General features: G+C 41.6%; 2 protein-coding genes and 1 long non-coding RNA gene across 4 annotated transcripts in view; 2 read left to right on the top strand and 1 right to left on the bottom strand.

Moving 5' to 3' along the window:
- The first annotated feature begins 3,112 nt into the window (after positions 1-3,112).
- On the top strand, positions 3,113-3,451 carry LOC112580438 (glutaredoxin-1-like). The gene has a single exon (XM_044931463.2). It carries the CDS (start codon positions 3,113-3,115, stop codon positions 3,449-3,451), a length of 339 nt encoding a protein of 112 aa, XP_044787398.1.
- Positions 3,452-9,939: 6,488 nt separating this feature from the next.
- Positions 9,940-19,965, bottom strand: part of LOC123327509 (zinc finger protein 160) — a 71,014-nt gene continuing 60,988 nt past the window's right edge. The window contains exons 4-5 of the transcript XR_006640189.1: positions 12,690-17,224; positions 9,940-12,562 (exon numbers count right to left, since the gene is read on the bottom strand). The gene's annotated coding sequence lies outside the window, so the exon portion shown is untranslated. The remainder of the gene's footprint in view (positions 12,563-12,689; positions 17,225-19,965) is intronic.
- On the top strand, positions 13,287-17,987 carry LOC102398945. Of its 2 annotated transcripts, none has more exons than XR_003104831.2 (4): positions 13,287-13,422; positions 14,066-14,235; positions 15,097-15,173; positions 17,856-17,987. It is a non-coding gene; the product is annotated as an uncharacterized LOC102398945 (long non-coding RNA). The 2 variants fall into 2 exon arrangements; XR_006546089.1 differs by lacking the exon at positions 17,856-17,987 and adding an exon at positions 17,437-17,574.

Here is a 19,965-nt window from a genome sequence, read left to right as displayed (position 1 = left end):
GGTGGTCCAGTAACTAAGACTCCATGCTTCCAATGCAGTGGGCCCAGATTCCATTCCTGGACGGGAAACTAAATTCTACTTGCCACAACTAAGAGTCATTGCAGCAAAATAAATAATAAATAAGTATTTATTTTTTAAAAATACATAAATAACAGGTAGAATACCTAAATTTACAGACTTGAGTTTTAACAGGGTTAGACTTAGAACATAGGAGGAAAAATCCCCAAATTAAGAAGAATGTCGATTTTCAGATCCTGTGAGCAGCACTCAGACAGTAAAATTTCTTCCTCCTCACATACCATCTACCCTGTGTCCTGCACTAGCAACAAGATCTTTTCTGTGTCTCTAGACATCTATATCATATTTCTATGGCTGCTTGTGCTGATTGAAAACAAACAAACAAAAAAAAAAAAACAGATAGGACACTTGTGAGGCTTACAAGCAGAGGGGGAGAGGGTGCCGGTCAGAGTAATTAGTGAGCTACACTTTTATAATAAAAGGAGAAGTGGGGAGCGGGGGAGTGTCCTTATCTCTCTCTTCTGCTTCCTCTTCTTGAGTTGTTGTTCAGTTGCTCAAGTTGTGTCCAACTCTTTGCAAGCCCATGGACTGCAGCACACCAGCCTCCCATGTCCTTCCCATCTCCTGGAGCTTGCTCAAACTCACGTCCATTGAGTCAGTGACGCCATCCAACCATCTCATCCTCTGCCCCCTTCTCCACCTGCCTTCAATCTTTCCCAGCATCAGGGTCTTTTCTAATGAGTCACTTCTTTGCATCAGGTGGCCAAACTATTGAAACTTCAGCTTCAGTCCTTCCAATGAATATTCGAGGTTGATCTGCTTTAGGATTGACTGGTTTGATCTCCTTGCCGTCCTAGGGACTCTCAAGAGTCTTCTCCAACACTATCACTCAAAAGCATCAATTCTTCAACACTCAGCCTTTTTTATGGCCCAACTCTCACATCTATACATGACTACCGGAAAAAATGACTACTGGAAAAACCATAGCTTTGTGGGCAAAGTAATGTCTCTGTTTTTAAATATGCTGTCTAGGTTGGTTATACTTTTTCTTCTAAGGAGCAAGTGTCTTTTAATTTCATGGCTGCAGTCACCTTGTGCAGTGATTTAGGAGCCTAAGAAAATAAAGTCTCTCACTGTTTCCATTGTTTCCCCATCTATTTGCCATGAAGTGATGGGACTGGATTCCATGATCTTAGTTTTTTGAATGTTGAATTTTGAGCCAGCTTTTCCACTCTCCTCTTTCACTTCAGTTCCTCTTCACTTTCTGCCATAAGGGTGGTGTCATCTGCATATCTGAGGTTATTGATATTTCTCCCAGTAATCTTGATTCCAGCTGGTGCTTCATCCAGCCTAGCATTTGGATTGATGTACTCTGAAGCTAAGTTAAATAAGCAGAGTGACAATATACAGCCTTGACGTACTTCTTTGTACTCCATTCCCAATTTGGAACCAGTCCATTGTTCCATGTTTGGTTCTAACTGTTGCTTCTTGACCTGCATAGAGGTTTCTCGGGAAGCAGGTGAGGTGGTCTGGTATTCCCATCTCTTTAAGAATTTTACAAAATTTGTTGTGATCCACACAGTAAAAGGCTGTAGCGTAGTCAGTGACGCAGATGTTTTTCTGACATTCTCTTGCTTTTTGGATGTTAGAAATTTGATCTCTGGCTCCTCTGCCTTTACTAAATCCAGTTTGAACGTCTGGAAGTTCTTGGTTCGTGTACTGTTGAAGCCTAGCTTGGAGAATTTTGAGCATTACTTTGCTAGCATCAACACTATGAAAAGGCAAAAAGATACGACACTGAAAGATGAACTCCCCAGCTTGGTAGAGGCCCAGTGTGCTACTGGAGGAAAGCAGAGAAATAGCTCCAAAAGGTGTGAAGAGGCTGAGCCAAAGCAAAAACAACGCCCAGTTTGGATGTCTCTGGTGGTGGAAGTAAAGTCCGAAGTTGCAAAGAATGTGTTGTGTAGGAACCTGGAATGTTAGGTCCATGAATCAAGGTAAATTGGAAGTGGTCAAACAGGACATGGCAAGAGTGAACATCAACTTTCTAGGAATCAGTGACCTAAAATGGACCAGAATGGGTGAATTTAATTCAGATGATCATTATATTTACTACTGTGGGCAAGAATCCCTTAGAAGAAATGGAGTAGCTATCATAGTCAACAAAAGAGTCCAAAATGCAGTACTTGGATGCAATCTCAAAAACTACAGAATGATCTCTGTTCATTTCCAAGGCAAACCATTCAATATCACAGTAATCCAAGTCTATGCCCCAGCCACTAATGCCAAAGAAGCTGAAGTTGAACAGTTCTATGAAGAGCTACAGATTTCATAGAACTAATACCAAAAAAAGATGTCCTTTCCATCATAGGGGACTGGAATGCAAAAGTAGGAAGCCAAGAGATACCTGGAGTAACAGGCAAGTTTGGCCTTGGAGTACAGAATGAAGCAGGGCAAAGTTAACGATTTTGTTAAGAGAACATACTGGTCATAGCAAACACCTGTCAACTACAAAGTGGCATTAACCAAGAGCACTGCCAGTGACTGAACAATAAAGGCGTTTGCCGTCTGCCCCTACGGAGAGTGAACCCCATGATCTTATAGCTGTTGCCCTTCAATAGCTGTGGAGTGAGGCACTCCACGCTCCAGGGCTTCTGGTGAGATGGGTCTTTAGACAGTTGGATTTTTTTTTTTTTTTAATGTTTTTAGGAACAGATTTTATGGTCTCAATCATTGCCTCTCCTCCTATCTAGAGAAGGAGATGTCACCCTTTATGGTGACATCATATCCTCATGACCAACAAAAAACCTTTTGTAAAATAACTGCTTCATGGTATTGAACTTCCCATTCACCAAAATCTTATATATTGACCTTCCCCACTGCCGCTTTGAAGCAGTCTCTCAGAGCTATCTGAGATGATGCCTCCCGGGCTACAGTCCTCATTTTGCCCTCATTTTGTTTGGTGTCATCCTAAAATGTTCTAAGAAAGCAAAGGTTTTAGAAATTATCACTGGTATTTATGCTCACCAATCTATAAAATGCTAATATGAAAGTCAGTTCTTGGCAGTTAAGGTGCCCTCCTGGGAAAGGCAGCATGGCTCAAGCATTCATGAACAGCAAGATCCAGTCTGGGAAGGTGGTCGTGTTCATCAAGCCCACCTGCCCCTACTGCAGAAGGACTCAGGAGCTCCTCAGTCAACTGCCCTTCAAACAAGGGCTTTTGGAATTTGTCCGTATCCAAATCTTGTATCTCATTGGTGCCATCGGTGACACCAGTGAGATACAAGATTACTTGCAACAGCTCACAGGAGCCAGAACGGTACCTCGGGTCTTCATCCGTAAGGAGTGCATAGGTGGATGCACTGATCTAGTAAATATTCATGAGCGAGGGGAACTGTTGACACGGATAAAGCAAATTGGAGCTCTGCAATAATTACAGAGCAGATCCAGGCTGATATCCCCCTTGAAGACTGGATGGCATTGCTGATAATGACAGCAGTTCCTGGAGGATGGACCTGGGGCAACTTTACCCAGTTACTGCATCTGTTTACTTAAAATTCTGAACTATGTTAACCTCAATAAAAAGGGACGGGCACTTTGGGAGGCCAAAAACAGCTTCTTTTGACTCACGATTAAAAATGGACCAACTTACCGAAGGGGTGGGGGGAGAGGGGGAGTCAATTCTTGGTTACTTAAGGAAGGTACGAAGTGTGTTTTCAGTAAAGAAGCTATGAGGAATGCAACTGCATTTTGTGAAGGGAAAAGGAAGTGAGCCTGACTTACAGGTTGTTTTTTAGGATGGAAGAACAAAGAAATGGGTACAGAAAGTAATCAGGTTTGTGAACAGCGAACCATGAGAAGTGAGTTTTGTACATGGTTTAAAATAAGTGTAAAATAAATTTAATTAAGTTTGCCTTTTAAATAAAGTAGAACTTATTTAGCTTTGAATTTTGCTTTTCCGTCTGTTGCAAAACTTGAATTTAGCTTTTCTATCTGTTAAGATGATACCTTTTCTTCAGATAGTGAACTGCCTTTGATAACAGATTTAAATTTCTTTATCTCTTAAGTGATCTGTTCTGAAATCTTTTATTGTTACTTTAGCTATATGAAAAGCTATTGTTTCACAATGACCTATAATCCTATGTGGCTGAGTGTTCTAAACCTTTTTGATATTTGTTGACAAAACTTCCTAAGTCATTATAATGAAGAACTTGATTTCTATGTAACTTTGGGATGCTTCAGAGGGCCCTCAAACATCCCAAAGAGAGATATTACACTAATTAGGCTCGTTTTCTATACAGAATGACATGGGAAGTATTATCAAGTGAGTAATAAGTCTTGGCTTATATTGTATGGTAAATGTTACTAATATAGATATCGTAGAAACCATACGGTGCTCCTAAAATTCTGATATGTTTGGGGAAAATGTTGTCAGGCATTATTCTAATTACTATCTCAAAATATTGTCATAGCACTAATCAAGTTTTGCAAAAATACTTGCTCTTCAAGAAGATGTACAGAAAGGACTTTCGGATAAATACCACTTTCTGAACTGGGTAAGGATTCTAATGGAAAACCTGATGACTTCATAAAGCTTAACAGAAGGACTGATGAATATGCTTATAGCTTCTATGCTTTGTATCTGAAAAATTGCTGGTTAGAATATGTGTTTTCCAGGTGTAAGGGGAAAAAAACCTTCCCCTGAAACTAATTATGACAGCAATTTGGGAAAATTATATTTTATACACAAATTGAAACATTTATCTTTTCTATCTGAACCCTTCTAGAATGCAAAAGTAGGAAGTCAAAAAACACCTGCAGTAACAGGCAAATTTGGCCTTGGAATACAGAATGAAGCAGGGCAAAGGCTTCTGCCAAGAGAACACACTGGTCATAGCAAACACCCCATTCCAACAACCCAAGAGAAGAGTCTACACATGGACATCACAAGATGGTCAACACCAAAGTCAGATTGATTATATCCTTTGCAGCCAAAGATGGAGAAGTTCTATACAGTCAGCAAAAACAAGACCGGCAGTGGACTACGGATCAGATCATGAACTCCTTATTACCAAATTCAGACTGAAATTGAATAAAATAGGGAAAATCACTTGACCATTCAGGTATGACCTAAATCAAATCCCTTATGACTATACAGTAGAAGTGAGAAATAGATTTAAGGGACTGGATCTGACAGACATAGTGCCTGATGAAGTATAGACGGGGGTTCGTGACATTGTAGAGGAGACAGGAATCAAGACCATCCCCAAGAAAAAGAAGTGCAAAAAAGCAAACTGGCTGTCTGAGGAGGCCTTAGAAATAGCTGTGAAAAGAAGAGAAGTGAAAAGCAAAAGAAAAAAGGAAAGACATACCAATTTGAATGCAGAGTTCCAAAGAATGGCAAGGAGAAATAAGCAAGACTTCTTCAGTGATCAGTGCAAAGAAATAGAGGAAAACAATAGAATGGGAAAAACTAGAGATCTCTTCAAGAAAATTAGAGGTACCAAGGGAACATTTCATGCAAAGATGGGCTCAGTAAAGGACAGAAATGGTATGGACCTAACAGAAGGAGAAGATATTAAGAAGACGTGGCAAGAATACATAAAAGAACTGTACAAAAAAGATCTTCACGACCCAGATAATCACAAAGGTGTGATCACTTACACTCAGCTAGAGCCAGACATTCTGGAATGTGAAGTCGGGTGGGCCTTAGGAAGCATTACTAGGACCAAACCTAGTAGAGGCGATGGAATTCCAGTTGAGCTATTTCAAATCCTAAAAGATGATGCTGTGAAAGTGCTGCACTCAATATGTCAGCAAATTTGGAAAACTCAGCAGTGGCCACAGGACTGGAAAAGGTCCATTTTCATTCCAATCCCAAAGAAAGGTAATGCCAAAGAAGCCTCAAATTATGGCACAATTGCACTCATCTCACACCCTAGTAAAGTAGTGCTCAAAATTCTCCAAGCCGGACTTCAGCAATACGTGAACCGGGAACTTCCAGATGTTCAAGCTGGTTTTAGAGAAGGCAGAGGAACCAGAGATCAAATAGCCAACATCTGCTGGATCATCGAAAAAGAAAGAGAGTTCCAGAAAAACATCTATTTCTGCTTTATTAACTATGCGAAAGACTTTGACTGTGTGGATCACAGTAAACTGTGGAAAATTCTGAAAGAGATGGGAATACCAGACCACCTGACTTGCTTCTTGAGAAACCTGTATGCAGGTAAGGAAGCAACAGTTAGAACTGGACATGGAACAACAGACTGCTTCCGAATAGGAAAAGGAGTATGTCAAGGCTGTATATTGTCACCCTGCTTATTTAACTTCTATGCAGAGTACATCATGAGAAACGCTAGACTGGAAAGCACAAGCTGGAATCAAGATTGCTGGGAGAAATATCAATAACCTCAGATATGCAGATGACACCACCCTTATGGCAGAAAGTGAAGAAGAACTAAAGAGCCTCTTGATGAAAGTGAAAGAGGAGAAGGAAAAAGTTGGCTTAAAGTTCAACATTCAGAAAACTAAGATCATGGAATCCAGTCCCATCACTTCATGGCAAAGAGATGGGGAAACAGTGGAAACAGTGTCTGACTTTATTTTTCTGGGCTCCAAAATCACTGTGGATGCTGACTGCAGCCATGAAATTAAAAGACGCTTGCTTCTTGGAAGGAAAGCTATGACCAATCTAGACAGAATATTAAGAAGCAGAGACATTACTTTGCCAACAAAGGTCCGTCTAGTCAAGTCTATGGTTTTTCCAATAGTCATGTATGGATGTGAGAGTTGGACTATTAAGAAAGCTGAGAGGTGAAGAATTAATGCTTTTGAACTGTGGTGTTGGAGAAGACTCTTGAGAATCCCTTGGCCTGCAAGGAGATCTAACCAGCCCATTCTAAAGGAGATCAGTCCTGGGTGTTCATTGGAGGGACTGATGTTGAAGCTGAAACTCCAATAATTTGGCCACCTGATGTGGAGAGCTGACTCATTTTAAAAGACCCTGATGGTGGGAAAGATTGAGGACAGGAGGAGAAGGGGACTACAGAGGATGAGATGGTTGGAAGGCATCACCGACTCAATGGACATGGGTTTGGGTGGACTCTGGGAGTTGGTGATGGACAAGGAGGCTTGGCATGATGCGGTTTTTTGGGTCAGAAAGAGTCGGACACGAATGAGCCACTGAACTGAACTGAACCCTTCAGAGATTGGACACTCTTAGTTTCCAAAACTTTATCAGATAAGTTAGGAAGGTTATCTCACTAACAGGTACAGAACTGTCAAGGAATTTTTGGAAACCTTGAGATGGGAGTAATTCATGTAAATCTGTGATAAGCCTGTGGCTCGACTTTCCTCGCTTGAAAGATTTATTTTAAAACTTCGGTTGAGACTCTATACAAATCTCAGCAATTCATGTTGAAGTTTGACAGAAAACTACAAAATTATGTAAAGCAATTATCCTTCAATTAAAAAATAAATATTTTTTTTTTAGAAAGTCTCAAAAAGGCAAAAAAATCTATAATCAATTATGGTTATATAAATCATCAGGCCAAGTTTATTGAGACCAGTCCTGTATCACAAGCAAGTCTTAATTTGGTTATATTTGGTAAAAATGATGGTGATTTTAGGGAGAAAAAGATGTTTCAATGAATGTTAAATCCCAATTTGTTAATGGAGGTCTGTATCTAGTAAGACTCATTTCCTGGATAGTTCTTTGCTGTTAGGGTACATTAATGTAAATTTTAATTAAATTATTAAGGACACTCTAGGTTTGTCTCTGAAGCTTATCTCAGTAATCTCTCTTTGGATGAAGATCAGATGCCTCATGAACGACCTGCAACCAAGACTGGAAAAAGACTTAATTTGAGAAACTATCTCAAACCTGGATGGAAGGACCTTTTTATAGGTACTCTTAACTACTTCATGTACGGTGAAATTGAAGGGAAATTGACTCTTAGATTAATTCTCACTTCCAAAGGCCCCTAAACTGGACTAGTCTATAGAGAGGTCTGCTGACCTCAAACTCACCTTAAAGCAATGCTCAAACAGAGGAAACTGCACTACACTAGGATGAGAGGACGACGACATCAGAAGCAGACAGCTTGCCCAAGATGCTTACCTGACTCGTATGATCATTTATAATGTTTTCATGATCCCTTGGAGCTGTGCGTATCAGTCAAATGTTTTCTATCATAGGTACAATTCTATGCTAGTTTAAAACTCAATCCAATTGTTGGGTTGTGGCCAATTATCTGTGTCTAGTACTTCTGGGTTACCTTGGTGGAGTTCTGTTCTCCAGGGCTCTGATTGGATACCACCTAGGAAATGTATTTTAGATGAGAGTTCAGTCCTCTTCTGTCTATTCATGATATTGCTAGATAGGATCCTCTCACCTGGCCAGTTAATAATACCTGCTCTGAGGTTGGCCATAGATTTAAGTTTTCTCTTAAGGTCATTCAAACTCAAATTTCTCTTAAGGTCATTCAAAATCAGAGTGATGAGCTAAGTCTCAAAATTAACCTCTCATCTATTAAAAGGAAAACTCTGACAATTATGTCATGTATCTGTATGGTTAACACAAGGCTATGGTTATTTAAGTTTAAAAGCTCCTGTATGTTAGGAACAATTAAATCATACTAAAAATGATCAGCTTAGTAATATTATGAGACACAACCAGGTGTTTATGAAATATGCTTATTATTACACTTAGAGAGAGTGATTGGTGTGGAACTCAGTGGATTTGTGGCACTAATTTATGGCCTCGACATCTACAGGGATGCATACAAAGGTGTAGCCTGGGATTCCCATGAATTTAAGTTCATACACATTAACAAATTAGAGGTAACCCCAACCAAACCTACAATTGGTATGATCCCAATGGGTCAAAAGATCTGTATTCTACTGGTATGACCATGTAGCACCTATTTTCTTTGTGTGTGTGTGTACCTTCAATGAGACTGGAGGATGTAATTTGCCATATTGAAGCCTTGACAACTTACATAAGCTTTAAATGATAGTAACTAGGCTATTAACCTATTGTATTCTGAGATCTCTACGAGGAGAAAGGCCATGCTGCACAACTCCAAGGCTCTCGACACCTTACAGCATCTCAGGGAGATACAAGTGCTGCAATTCAAAGTGAATGCTATAATTTCATACCTGATAAATCCTTTAATGTAACACATTTGGTGAACCATATGAAAAATCAGATTTCTGCTTTAAGTGACCATTCCCCAGTCTTGACGATCTTTTAAAAAACTGGTTTGGTGTGGGAAGCTCATGGCTAAATTATTTACTTTTAATTCCACTAATGTTATTAGCTATGCTTTTGAAATGTGGTGTTGGAGAAGACTCTTGAGAGTCCCTTGGACTGCAAGGAGATCCAGCCAGTCCATTCCGAAGGAGATCAGCCCTGGGATTTCTTTGGAAGGAATGATGCTAAAGCTGAAACTCCAGTACTTTGGCCACCTCATGTGAAGAGCTGACTCGTTGGAAAAGACTCTGATGCTGGGAGGGATTGGGGGCAGGAGGAGTAGGGGACGACAGAGGATGAGATGGCTGGATGGCATCACTGACTCGATGGATGTGAGTCTGAGTGAACTCCGGGAGTTGGTGATGGACAGGGAGTCCTGGCATGCTGCGATTCATGGGGTTGCAAAGAGTCGGACACGACTGAGCGACTGAACTGAACTGAAGATAATATAACAACAATGTATCCTGCTTGAGGACATGTTTCTCCTTCTTGAGAACCTTCTGATTAATCCTGTCATCTTGAAATGTAAATTCTGGGCATGGGTCTGATAAGACCTTTACAACCTTGAGACATTCTTTTGACTTACTGTAATAACTAATTAAGAAAGTATATAGCTCCCTTGCTAAGACTAGCGAGGGGGGGCATTCTCCATCCCCCTTCTGATGTCTATGTCAGAAGCTTTCTCTGTCCCATTTCATACTTGAATAAAACTCTGCTACACAAAAGCTCTTGAGTGATCAAGCCTGGTCCCTGGTCCCAAAGCTATACCTTCTTCTTCGGAGATCATGAATCTGACATTATTCACCGTAAGCTATCATCTCTATGTACATTACAAGAGGTTTCCAACCACTATTAATGTTGTGCTTTCCTCTCTGCCCTGAAATCTCATCTCTGTTCTCACTTTTGATACATTCCCGTCCATTTGGGGGGTTTGTTTTGTTTCCAAAACAAGTATCTCAAACTAAAATATATGATGTATGAAAAGAGCACACCTAACATTGTTCTCAATGGTGAAAGACTGAAAACTTTTCCTCTGAGATTGGGAAGAAGGCAAGGATGCACACTCTGCATCACTGTTCAACAAAGGACTGAAACCCCTAACCAGAGCAATTAGACAAGAAAAAGAAATCAAAGCTTCCCAACGTGAAAAATTAGAAAGTTACCTTCTTTCCTAGAAGACAAGGTCTTTTATGTATAAACTGTAGATTCCACACAGACACAAAAAAACCCCCTGCCACATCAAACAGCAGATTTAGCAAACTTGCAGGATACAAAAGTCAACGTGCAAATCAGGTGCATTTCTATACACAATGAACAATGTTAAAAGAAAATCACATAACAATTTCATTTACTATTGTATTAAAAATGGGTGAAATATTTAGGAATAATTCACCAAGGAGGTGAAACATATACACTGAAAACTACTTAACCATTTCTAAAAGAAATCCAAAATAAACAAATAAATCTAGTAGTCATAGACTGGAAATCTCAGTACTCTATATTTCCAAGTTACTCAGAGCGTTTCACAGATTTAATGAATTCATTATGAAACTTACAATAGAAATGTTTGCAGAAATAGAAAAAACTTGCCAGAAGTCATAAAGAATCTCAAGGGGACCACAAACTGCAAAAATGCTCTTCCATAAGTACAAAGATGCAAGAAGAAGGCCACCCTTTTTAAAATTTCAAGCCATATCACGATATTATCCAGATGGTGTAGTACTGGCATAAACACGGATTTATACACCAAGGGAACAGAAGAGAATGTTCAGAAACAACCATTTGCATATATTTAAAATCTAATGACAAGGATGCTAAGAAAACCCAGTGGAAAAAAGACAGTTGCCATAACAAATGGTGAATCTCTGAGTTAAACAATGAAGAGGAAACTTCACCTGCATCAAAAGTAAAAACATCTCTGTGCCAAACCACAAAATGAACACCGTGAAAAGACAAAATCTGAAGAATGAAGGCAATGAAAATGAATTTCCAGCTCTCAGAGATTTAGATTCATGTCACAGATTCAAACAGATGATGGAATAGTACACCCTCTATCACTGATACCTGATTCTGAACTTTCCATCCCATTTCCAATCAAGATTTTGAAGTCAGTGACTCACTCACTTAACTTCAATTACTTTAGAACAAATTTCTCTTTTTAGGTCTACTTCCAGATTTTACCAGGTACTGTGCATGTTAATACCTGACTTCCACCCACAGCTTCTTAATCCTGATTGACAGAGAGCAGACTGCACATCCAGAAGGACCCGAGGCAATCCCTGCTGCCCAACAGCACTGAGACCCCTTCTCAAGCCTGTGGGTGTGAAGCCCTGCCCAGGATGGTGCCCTCCACACAAGGTCCAGGCCACTGGGTCATGGGGAGATGGGATCCAAGTGGAGACGACAGGCCCTGAGGGAAGTTCCCTGGTGAGTGTGCATGTACGGGTGTCAGGAAGGATACTTCAGAGTCAGACATGACTAGTAAGTCCAAAGAAGGGATTTCAGGAAGGACAGACTGAGAATCAACTGAGAATATGATTTTACCTGAGAAAGAGCCATTCCTGTTTTCTTTCCTTTTTTCCTCCTCTTCCCAGCTTCTTCCTCAGACAATATAAGTTTTTAGAAGTTGATCTTGCAAGTTTGGAAAACAGGCTGCTTAAGGCTTAGAATCAACATCCCCCCCTTCGTTTGCCACAACCACAAAAACAGGAAGACCTCACTGTGTGGAACAGTCCTTTGGTGTCCACTGCCTCGGGTGGGATGCTGTTTCTGCCCTCCTATTTCTTCCCTCACACCTGTCCTGCCCCACTCTGCAACTTGTTTCTCCTCTTGCTGCTCTTCTCCCCACGCCCACCCTTCTAATTGTCCTAAATATCTATACATCTGTCTCTTTGTCCAACTCTGCTCCCTCTCTACCTTCTTGTCACACCCCTTCTCTCCCTGTTACACTCCCACTCTGGGGCACTCCAGGTGTCTAGGCTTACTTCCTTCTCTTCTCTTCTAGTCAAAACCTATTCCTTGTTTCTCTCCTAGGATCACCCCTGTCAGCCCTCCTACTGCAGACGCAGGGCCCCTGTCTCCTTGTCTCCAACTCCTGGAGATCCCACGCCTTTGTCCATTATTCTTTCACCCACCCGCTACTTTAAGGGCTAACTCTATTTCATTTTAGCATCCCTTTGCAATTGCCTCAGCCATCCTGGGCGACCCCGTCGGTTCTCTCATTGTTTTCCACTTCTGACTTTGCCTTTCACTCTCAGTCACTGCTTCTTCTGATCCCCCTCGTCCACGTATCTACAAAAATGATGAGTAAATGAAACGCCCACCTATCAAAAGAGCACATTTTCCAAAGAGACGGACTCGTGACGGATAAACACTGGGTGTCACACGTCGAGCCCAGGGGTGAGGAAAAGGGACTGACCAGGAAGGGAGGCCTGCGGGGCAGAATGATGGGCCTCAGGAGAGGCGAGGGCAGAGAGGCTGGGAGTGAAGGGGGTCTCCGGCCGGGCGGGCTCTCCAGAATCGCAGGACAGGGGAGAGGACGCGGCTTCTCCGGGAGCGGGGCTGTCGACGCGACCTCCAGGGGCCGACAGGGTGAGGCGGTGGAGGTGGGCGTGCCCGAATCCCCCTCGCGCCCGGGGACTTTACAAGGCACAAGCGTAGGTACTAATGGTTAAGTTTTAAGCAGGAAAATATCCCGAAAGGCGGTGTCTCCGGAGCCGAAGGCCGAAAAGCAAAAGGCAAGGACAAGCCTCAGAGCGATCTCGAATACTGGACCTGTAACCGCGGCCTCTGGGTTTATTTGGGGCGGACGGCGGGGTATTGGGATATTACTTTCGCAGAACCAGCGGGACGCAGAAGATGGGCGTGGCGAGGGCTGGTTGGACGGCTAAGCGCGCAGCACCCGTTTACACTAGGAGAAAAAAAACTCAAGTGCCCCAGAGCGACCTTCTCTCGTGGCCTTCCGCTTCCGCAGGAAACTGCGCAGGCGTGGATTCCGAGGCGGAACTTCCGGGTCGTGGGTTGGGCGGATCGCTGCATGTGAGGGGCGGGGCGAGGAGCATCCCGGTCTACAGCGAGAGCAAGGCGGGGCAAGGTGCAGGGAGGTGTTTAAGACGATGAGATGGCTGGATGGCATCACTGACTCGATGGACGTGAGTCTGGGTGAACTCCGGGAGTTGGTGATGGACAGGGAGGCCTGGCGTGCTGCGATTCATGGGGTCGCAAAGAATCGGACACGACTGAACGACTGAACTGAACTGAAATGAACTGATGCCCCATAAATTACAGCCTGTTTTTTAGTTGCATTTAACATCTAAATAGATAGCATATTCTTCTATAATTACAATATGGAAATGACTATGAACAAAATAAACTTTTTGTCATATGTTGAGGAAAGAACGGTGGTTGTAGTGAAAGTCGCTCAGTCGTATCCGACACTGCGAACCCATCGTCTATACAGTCCATGGAATTCTCCAGGCCAGAATCCTGGAGTGGGTAGTCTTTAGCTTCTGCGTGGGATCTTCCCAAGTCAGGGGTCTAACCCAGGTCTTCCGCATTGTAGGCGGATTCTTTACCATCTGAGCCACAAGGGAAGCCCCCGTTAGTAAGATTCATCCAGTGTTTTAGCAACAACATCTAAGCAGCCAGGGTATGGTCGGTGTTTGGCGACAGACTTAAAAATGTGCAATCCGTGCCTATCCTTGATTTCTTCATTTAGTGCCTGTTGGCTGCTAGACAGTTCTCTTCTCCTTAAATTCTTCCGATTTAATTTGAACTTTATACATTCCCCTACAGCCTCCTGGAAATTTTGAGGATTTGGGTCACTTTGCGCTCCCCCTCTGGATGCGAAGAAAACATGCACTGGGCGCAGTGGAGAAGAGAAAGCTGGCGGGTTCCGCGGACCAGAGGCATGGCTGTGGCGGGGCTCCAGCCGCCATGGCCGCAGAGGCGGCCGGCCTTCCCAGGTCGCTGTGTCACCCCGTTACACTTCTAAGACAAAAGCTTATAACTTTGTAGACCAGTACGTTGGAAACTAGGATATGTCCTCCTAACAAGTAGAAAAGTTTCAATAAAGATTGTATTTTCCTTTTTAAAATTTTTTGAAATTACTTAAGTATGACAACACATTTACATGAGGCTTTGAAAATAGTTACAGACAGTTCCACTATATATTACAATTTTTAAGTAGACAAATTAAGATTTTTAGTTGGAATTTCAGTATTAAACTCTCAAAAATTAATAGAATGGACAGGAAAGTAGGATATACTCGACCTGAAAAGAATTGTGAACCAATTCAACATAATTAAGACTTATACAATTTTCACACAAGAGCAGGATACAAATTTTATTCAAGTTGCCATAGAGTATTAACCAGGAGACACTGCAACATGACGTAAAACAAGGTGCAAAAGTTTCATGGCCTAAATAAAGAGTATTGAAATCATACAGGGCCTATTCTCTTATTACTGTGAAACTATGTGAGAAATCAATACCAAAAAATATGTGGGTTATTTAAAAATAAGCCACATATTTTCAAGTGCAATAAATAAATAAATAAATGTTTTTGTCAGCAGGTTCTTGCCTGTGCTGCTTCTGGCAATTCAGGGGTTGGGAACCTAAGTCTCCAAATAGTTCCTATAGGGCGGTAATGGGATGCAGAACATTTCCTGCCATTACAATAATTGAACCATCTTAAGAAAACAAGAAATTTTTCTGAATTTCTCTCTGTACTGCAAACTAAGAAATACAAAACTATCCCTGGGGAAAACGTGCCATTTTACAGTGACATCCCGTATAACAACTTTTCTTCTTCGTTCTTCATTCAGCTGGAAGGCCAAACTCCACATGGCTCAGTTCCAGAAACACAAGGTTAAAACCTACAGTCTGATACTGGAGGACTAAGGTATGTGATGGGAACTTCCGTCAGTACCTTTTTTTGTTTTTATTTTGAAACTGACAAAGTTTACTAACCATTGCTTTAAAAAGAGCAATTTTCATTGATCAGTTGCTAAGTCAAATCTGACTCTTTGCAACTCCATGAACTGCAGCACACCAGGCTTCCCTGTCCTTCACTATCTCCCAGGGTTTTCTCAAACTTGTGTTCATTAAGTGGGTAATGCCATCCAACCATCTCATCCTCTGTCGCCCTCTTCTCCTGCCCACAGTCTTTCCCAGTATCACGGTCTTTTCCATTAAGTCCGCTCTTTGCATCATGTGGCCAAAAAGAGCAATACATCTTTAAATATTGATGAAAACCGCATTGTTCCTTTAGTTCACATTCTAAGCTTCTACTGCTCTCCACACAACAGGCCAATAATTGAGAGACAAGTTGCTGGGGCAGGAATAACGACTTTATTCAGAAAGTCAGCAAACCGAAAATATGGTGGACTGTACCCCCAAAACCATCTTATCCGAGTTAGAACTCAGTCCCCTTTTATACTAAAAGAGGAGGGAGTAAAGTCAAGTCAAATTCCTTTGAACCTAAGGAATCAAACAGTTAAGTAACAGAGCATAAAAGTCCATCAATCAGAGTTCCCTGAGAAACCTCAAATAACATCAAGGAATTTGAAGAGCAATGGAAGGCCATAAAAGGTCATTGTATAGGGTCACTCCTCAACCCCTCCACCCAACACAATATCAGTAATCTTATTACTATTTAAATCATTCCTGTGCTGGGGTAGAAAAAATTTAAGGCTACATAATATATTTAAGATATAATTTCAACTGTTAAAAAGTACAAAGCTTATTTATGAGATGATGTTTTGTAATAAAACCATGGAGTTGCATATCCATGCACACATGCATGCACATGTAAATACACAATTGACTGAAATGAAGAGTTGCCTCTTGACACATTTTTAAATCATTTTCTCATTGTCACTTTTAGTCATATGTATTTCAGCATCTCTGGGGCCATGAAAATGAATCAACTGTACTTAAGTTTGTCAATATTACATTTTTTTTAAAGCTTGTTTATTTATTTAGGTTGTGCTGGTCTTTGTTACTTTGTGTGGCTTTTTCTAGTTGCACTGAGCGGGAGATACTCTGTAGTTTTGGTGAGTGGGCTTCTCACTGCAATGGCATCTTTTGTTACAGAGAACAGGTTGTAGGTGAACTGCAGGCACAAGGCTTCTGTAGTTGCAACACATGGGGTCTGCAGTTTTGGCTCACAGGCTCTTGAGCATGGGCTCAGTAGTTGTGGTGGATGGGCTTAGTTCCTCCCGGGCATGCGGAATCTTCTTGGACCAGGGAGATCAAACCCATATCCCCTGCATTGGCAGGCACGTTCTTATCCACTGTACCAACAGGGACGTCTCAACTCTAATACTATATTAGTTTAAAAAAAAGTGGTAGACATATAAAAAACATATATAGAATACTTAGAGTCCTATCTCTATAAAATACCTGTATTCAGAAATAATATGAGGGCATCTCTCCTGGTGCAATGCTAAAGAATCCACCCGCAAATGCGGAAGACATGGGTTCTGCTCCAGGATAATGCCACATGCCTCGGGGCAACTAAGACCAAGTGACACAACTACTGAGCCTGTGCTGTAACGCCCAAGAGCCCAAACTACTAGGCCCACGTGCTGAAACTACCGAAGCCCAAGCATCATACAGCCCATGCTCTGCAACAAGACACCACCAGAATCCCATGCACCACGACTAGAGAACAGCCCCCACTGCTGGCAACTAGAGAAAAGACCAGGCAGCAACAAAGACCCAGAACACCCAAATAAATAATTTTTCTAAAAAAAATGACTTTATCCGCAGTAAATTTTAGGTATGTAGTTATTAACAAAAACCAAAGTTTATTAGATAATTCCACAATAAACAATGAACCAAGGTTAGTAAAGTTGGGGACTTCCCTGGCAGTCCCATGGTTAAGACCTCGCACTTCCATTTCAGGAGTTTCAGGTTCAATCCATACTCAGGGCATTAAGATTCTGCAAGCTGCACCATGTGACAAAGAAGATAAAAAAAAAAAAAAATCAGTAAACTTGGATTTCATAGTGAAAAATAGATGATGGAATGAAAAGCCCCCTAACCCTGAGGTCTCTTTCTGAACTTTCCATTCCATTCTCAAACACCAAGATTTTCAAGGGGGTCCTTAAATGTACTATAAATACTCAGGACTGATTTCCCCTTATTGTCCTCTTTTCCAGATTTTACCACGTATTGTGAGTGTTAATACCTGATGTCCACGTGTAGCTTCTTTATTCTGTTTGACAGAGAGCAGACAGCACATCCAGATGGGCCCTAAGCAAACTTCCTGCCCAACAGCACTGAGACCCCATCTCCAACCCATGGGTGAGAAGCCCTGCCCAGGACGGTGCCCAGGGGAGCCTCCTCACAAGGTCCAGGTCACCAGGTCATGGGGAGACAGGATCTAAGTGGAGATGACAGGCCCTCAGAGAAGGCCCCCGGTGAGTGTGCATGTGCAGGAGACAGACAAAATACTCCAGAGTCAGACACAATTAGCGAGTCCAGAGATGGGCATTTCAGGAAGGACAGACTGAGAATCAACTCAGAATATGACACCTGAGAAAGAGCCATTCCTGACTCTTTTTCTCCCCTCTTCCAGGTTTTTTCTCAGGCATCCTGCAGAAGTTGATACTGAAAGTTGAAAACATGCTGTTTAATACCTACGATCAACATTCCCCCTTCCTGAGCCCCAACTACACATGCAGGGAAGCCCTCCATGGAGAACAGACAGTCCTCTGTGCCCACTGTCTCAGGAGGGACTCAGGACAGTCAATTCCGGCACAGAGACCAACATAGGAGCTTTCCCACACTTTCCCTCGGATCACACTCCCCTCCTGGTGAGGCCTCACGTACCCAGCAGCAGGGGGAACCTCCACTGACCCTATGATTCCCTCCAGGTCACACAGCAGGCCCTGGTCCATCCCCACTCAGAGCAGAGTGGCCTCCTCATCCCTGGGGCTGTTCTCAGTCTCATAAGTGGAGCCTAAGAGCCTTGGTTCTCAATGTAGGATCCAGATCAGATTTGTTGCCCTGTGAACATACCTGGGACTAGGACCCACACAAGTATCTGAGGATGTCTGATAGGGCAGGGGGTACCATACATGGTTTTGCAAAATGCTTCATGGATCTCATGGAAAACATGGGTTGAACACCATTAAAGGTGGCAAACCCCGTCCACCTCCTACTTTCTTCTTTTCCAGCCTTACTGAGATAGAACTAATGAAATGGATATGTGTATACTTATCAGGCATGATGTGACCATTTGACAGATGTATACACTGTGAAATATTTATCACAATCCAGTCATCAACACATCCATCAACTCCCAGTTTCCATGTTTTGTATGGTGAGAACTCTTAAGATTTACTCTATTGGCAAATTTAAAGTATGTAGTAACAGAAGAATTTACTGCAGTTAGAATGCGGCACATAGCTCCCCAGAACTTACTTAGTTTACAACTCAAAGTTCATACATGAACATATTCCCATCTATAGATTGCTTGGGTAGAATACTCATTTTCACTATATTGATTCTTCCAATCCACAAACATGGTATATTGCTCCATCTATTTGTGTCATCTTTCTTTCACTAGTGTTTATAGTTTTGTACACGTAAGTCTTTTTCTTTAGGTGAATTTATTCATAAGTACTTTATTTTCATTGCAATGGTGAATGGGATTGTTGCCTTAGTTTCTCTTTTTTCATTGTTAGTATATAGGAATGCAAGAGATTTCTGAGTATTAATTTTATATCCTGCAACTTTACTATATTCATTGATTAGCTCTAGTAATTTTCTGGTGGTATCTTTAGGGTTTTCTATGTAGAGGATCGTGTCATCTGCAAACAGTAAGAATTTTACTTCTTTTCCAATCTGGATTCCTTTTATTCCTTTTTCTTCTCTGACTGCTAGGACTTCCAAAACTATGTTGAATAGTGTGGTGAGAGTGGGCACCCTTGTCTTCTTCCTGATATTAGAGGAAATAGCATGCACAACTTTTGTGTGGTTTGTTTGAAAGACATATATTTTTAAGTCTAATACACTCTGATGTCTTGAGAAAGCCCTTGCCTACACAGTTCATGACTTCTCTTCAATATGGACTCTTATTGCATAATACTTCAACTCAAAGTGAAACTTTTTCCACTCCGATTGCATCTGTAAGGCATTGGTCTAGTATTGTCCCTAAACTTTGCTGTTTAAGAAAATTCCTTCCTACAAACACATTTGTGTGGCTTGTCTCCAGGATATATATTCCTACATACCTAGAGAGTGAGTAGTAATTGTAAAAACTGCCATAGTCATTGCATTTCTAAGTATAAAGTATTTGATAAATCCTGAGTTTAAGGCAGCACCTAAAAGCCTTGCCACATTACATACACTTGTAAGGATCTCCCTAGTATGGATCATCTGATGATTAGTGAGATATGAGCCCTGAGTGAAGGTTTTACACATTCATTATCACTTGTAAGCTTTTCCTTCAGAATGACTTCTTTATGGAATCTTAAATTGAGACTGTTGTCTATAAGCTTTCTATAAGACTGTTGTCAAGACACACTCATTACATCAACATAGCTTCTATGTATTAGAGTATGAATTTTCTCATGAAGCCTAAATGGAAACACCTGACAAAAGCCTTACGACAATGAATACATTTGTAAGGTCTCTTGTGTATGGATCACCTGATGTCTTTTTAGGCCTGAATGCTACCTGAT

This window comes from Bubalus bubalis, chromosome 18, assembly GCF_019923935.1.
Source record: "Bubalus bubalis isolate 160015118507 breed Murrah chromosome 18, NDDB_SH_1, whole genome shotgun sequence".
Taxonomy (NCBI): Eukaryota; Metazoa; Chordata; class Mammalia; order Artiodactyla; family Bovidae; genus Bubalus; species Bubalus bubalis.
The sequence above is the reverse complement of the archived record's forward strand: the minus strand, read 5'-3'. Positions and strand labels throughout refer to the sequence as shown.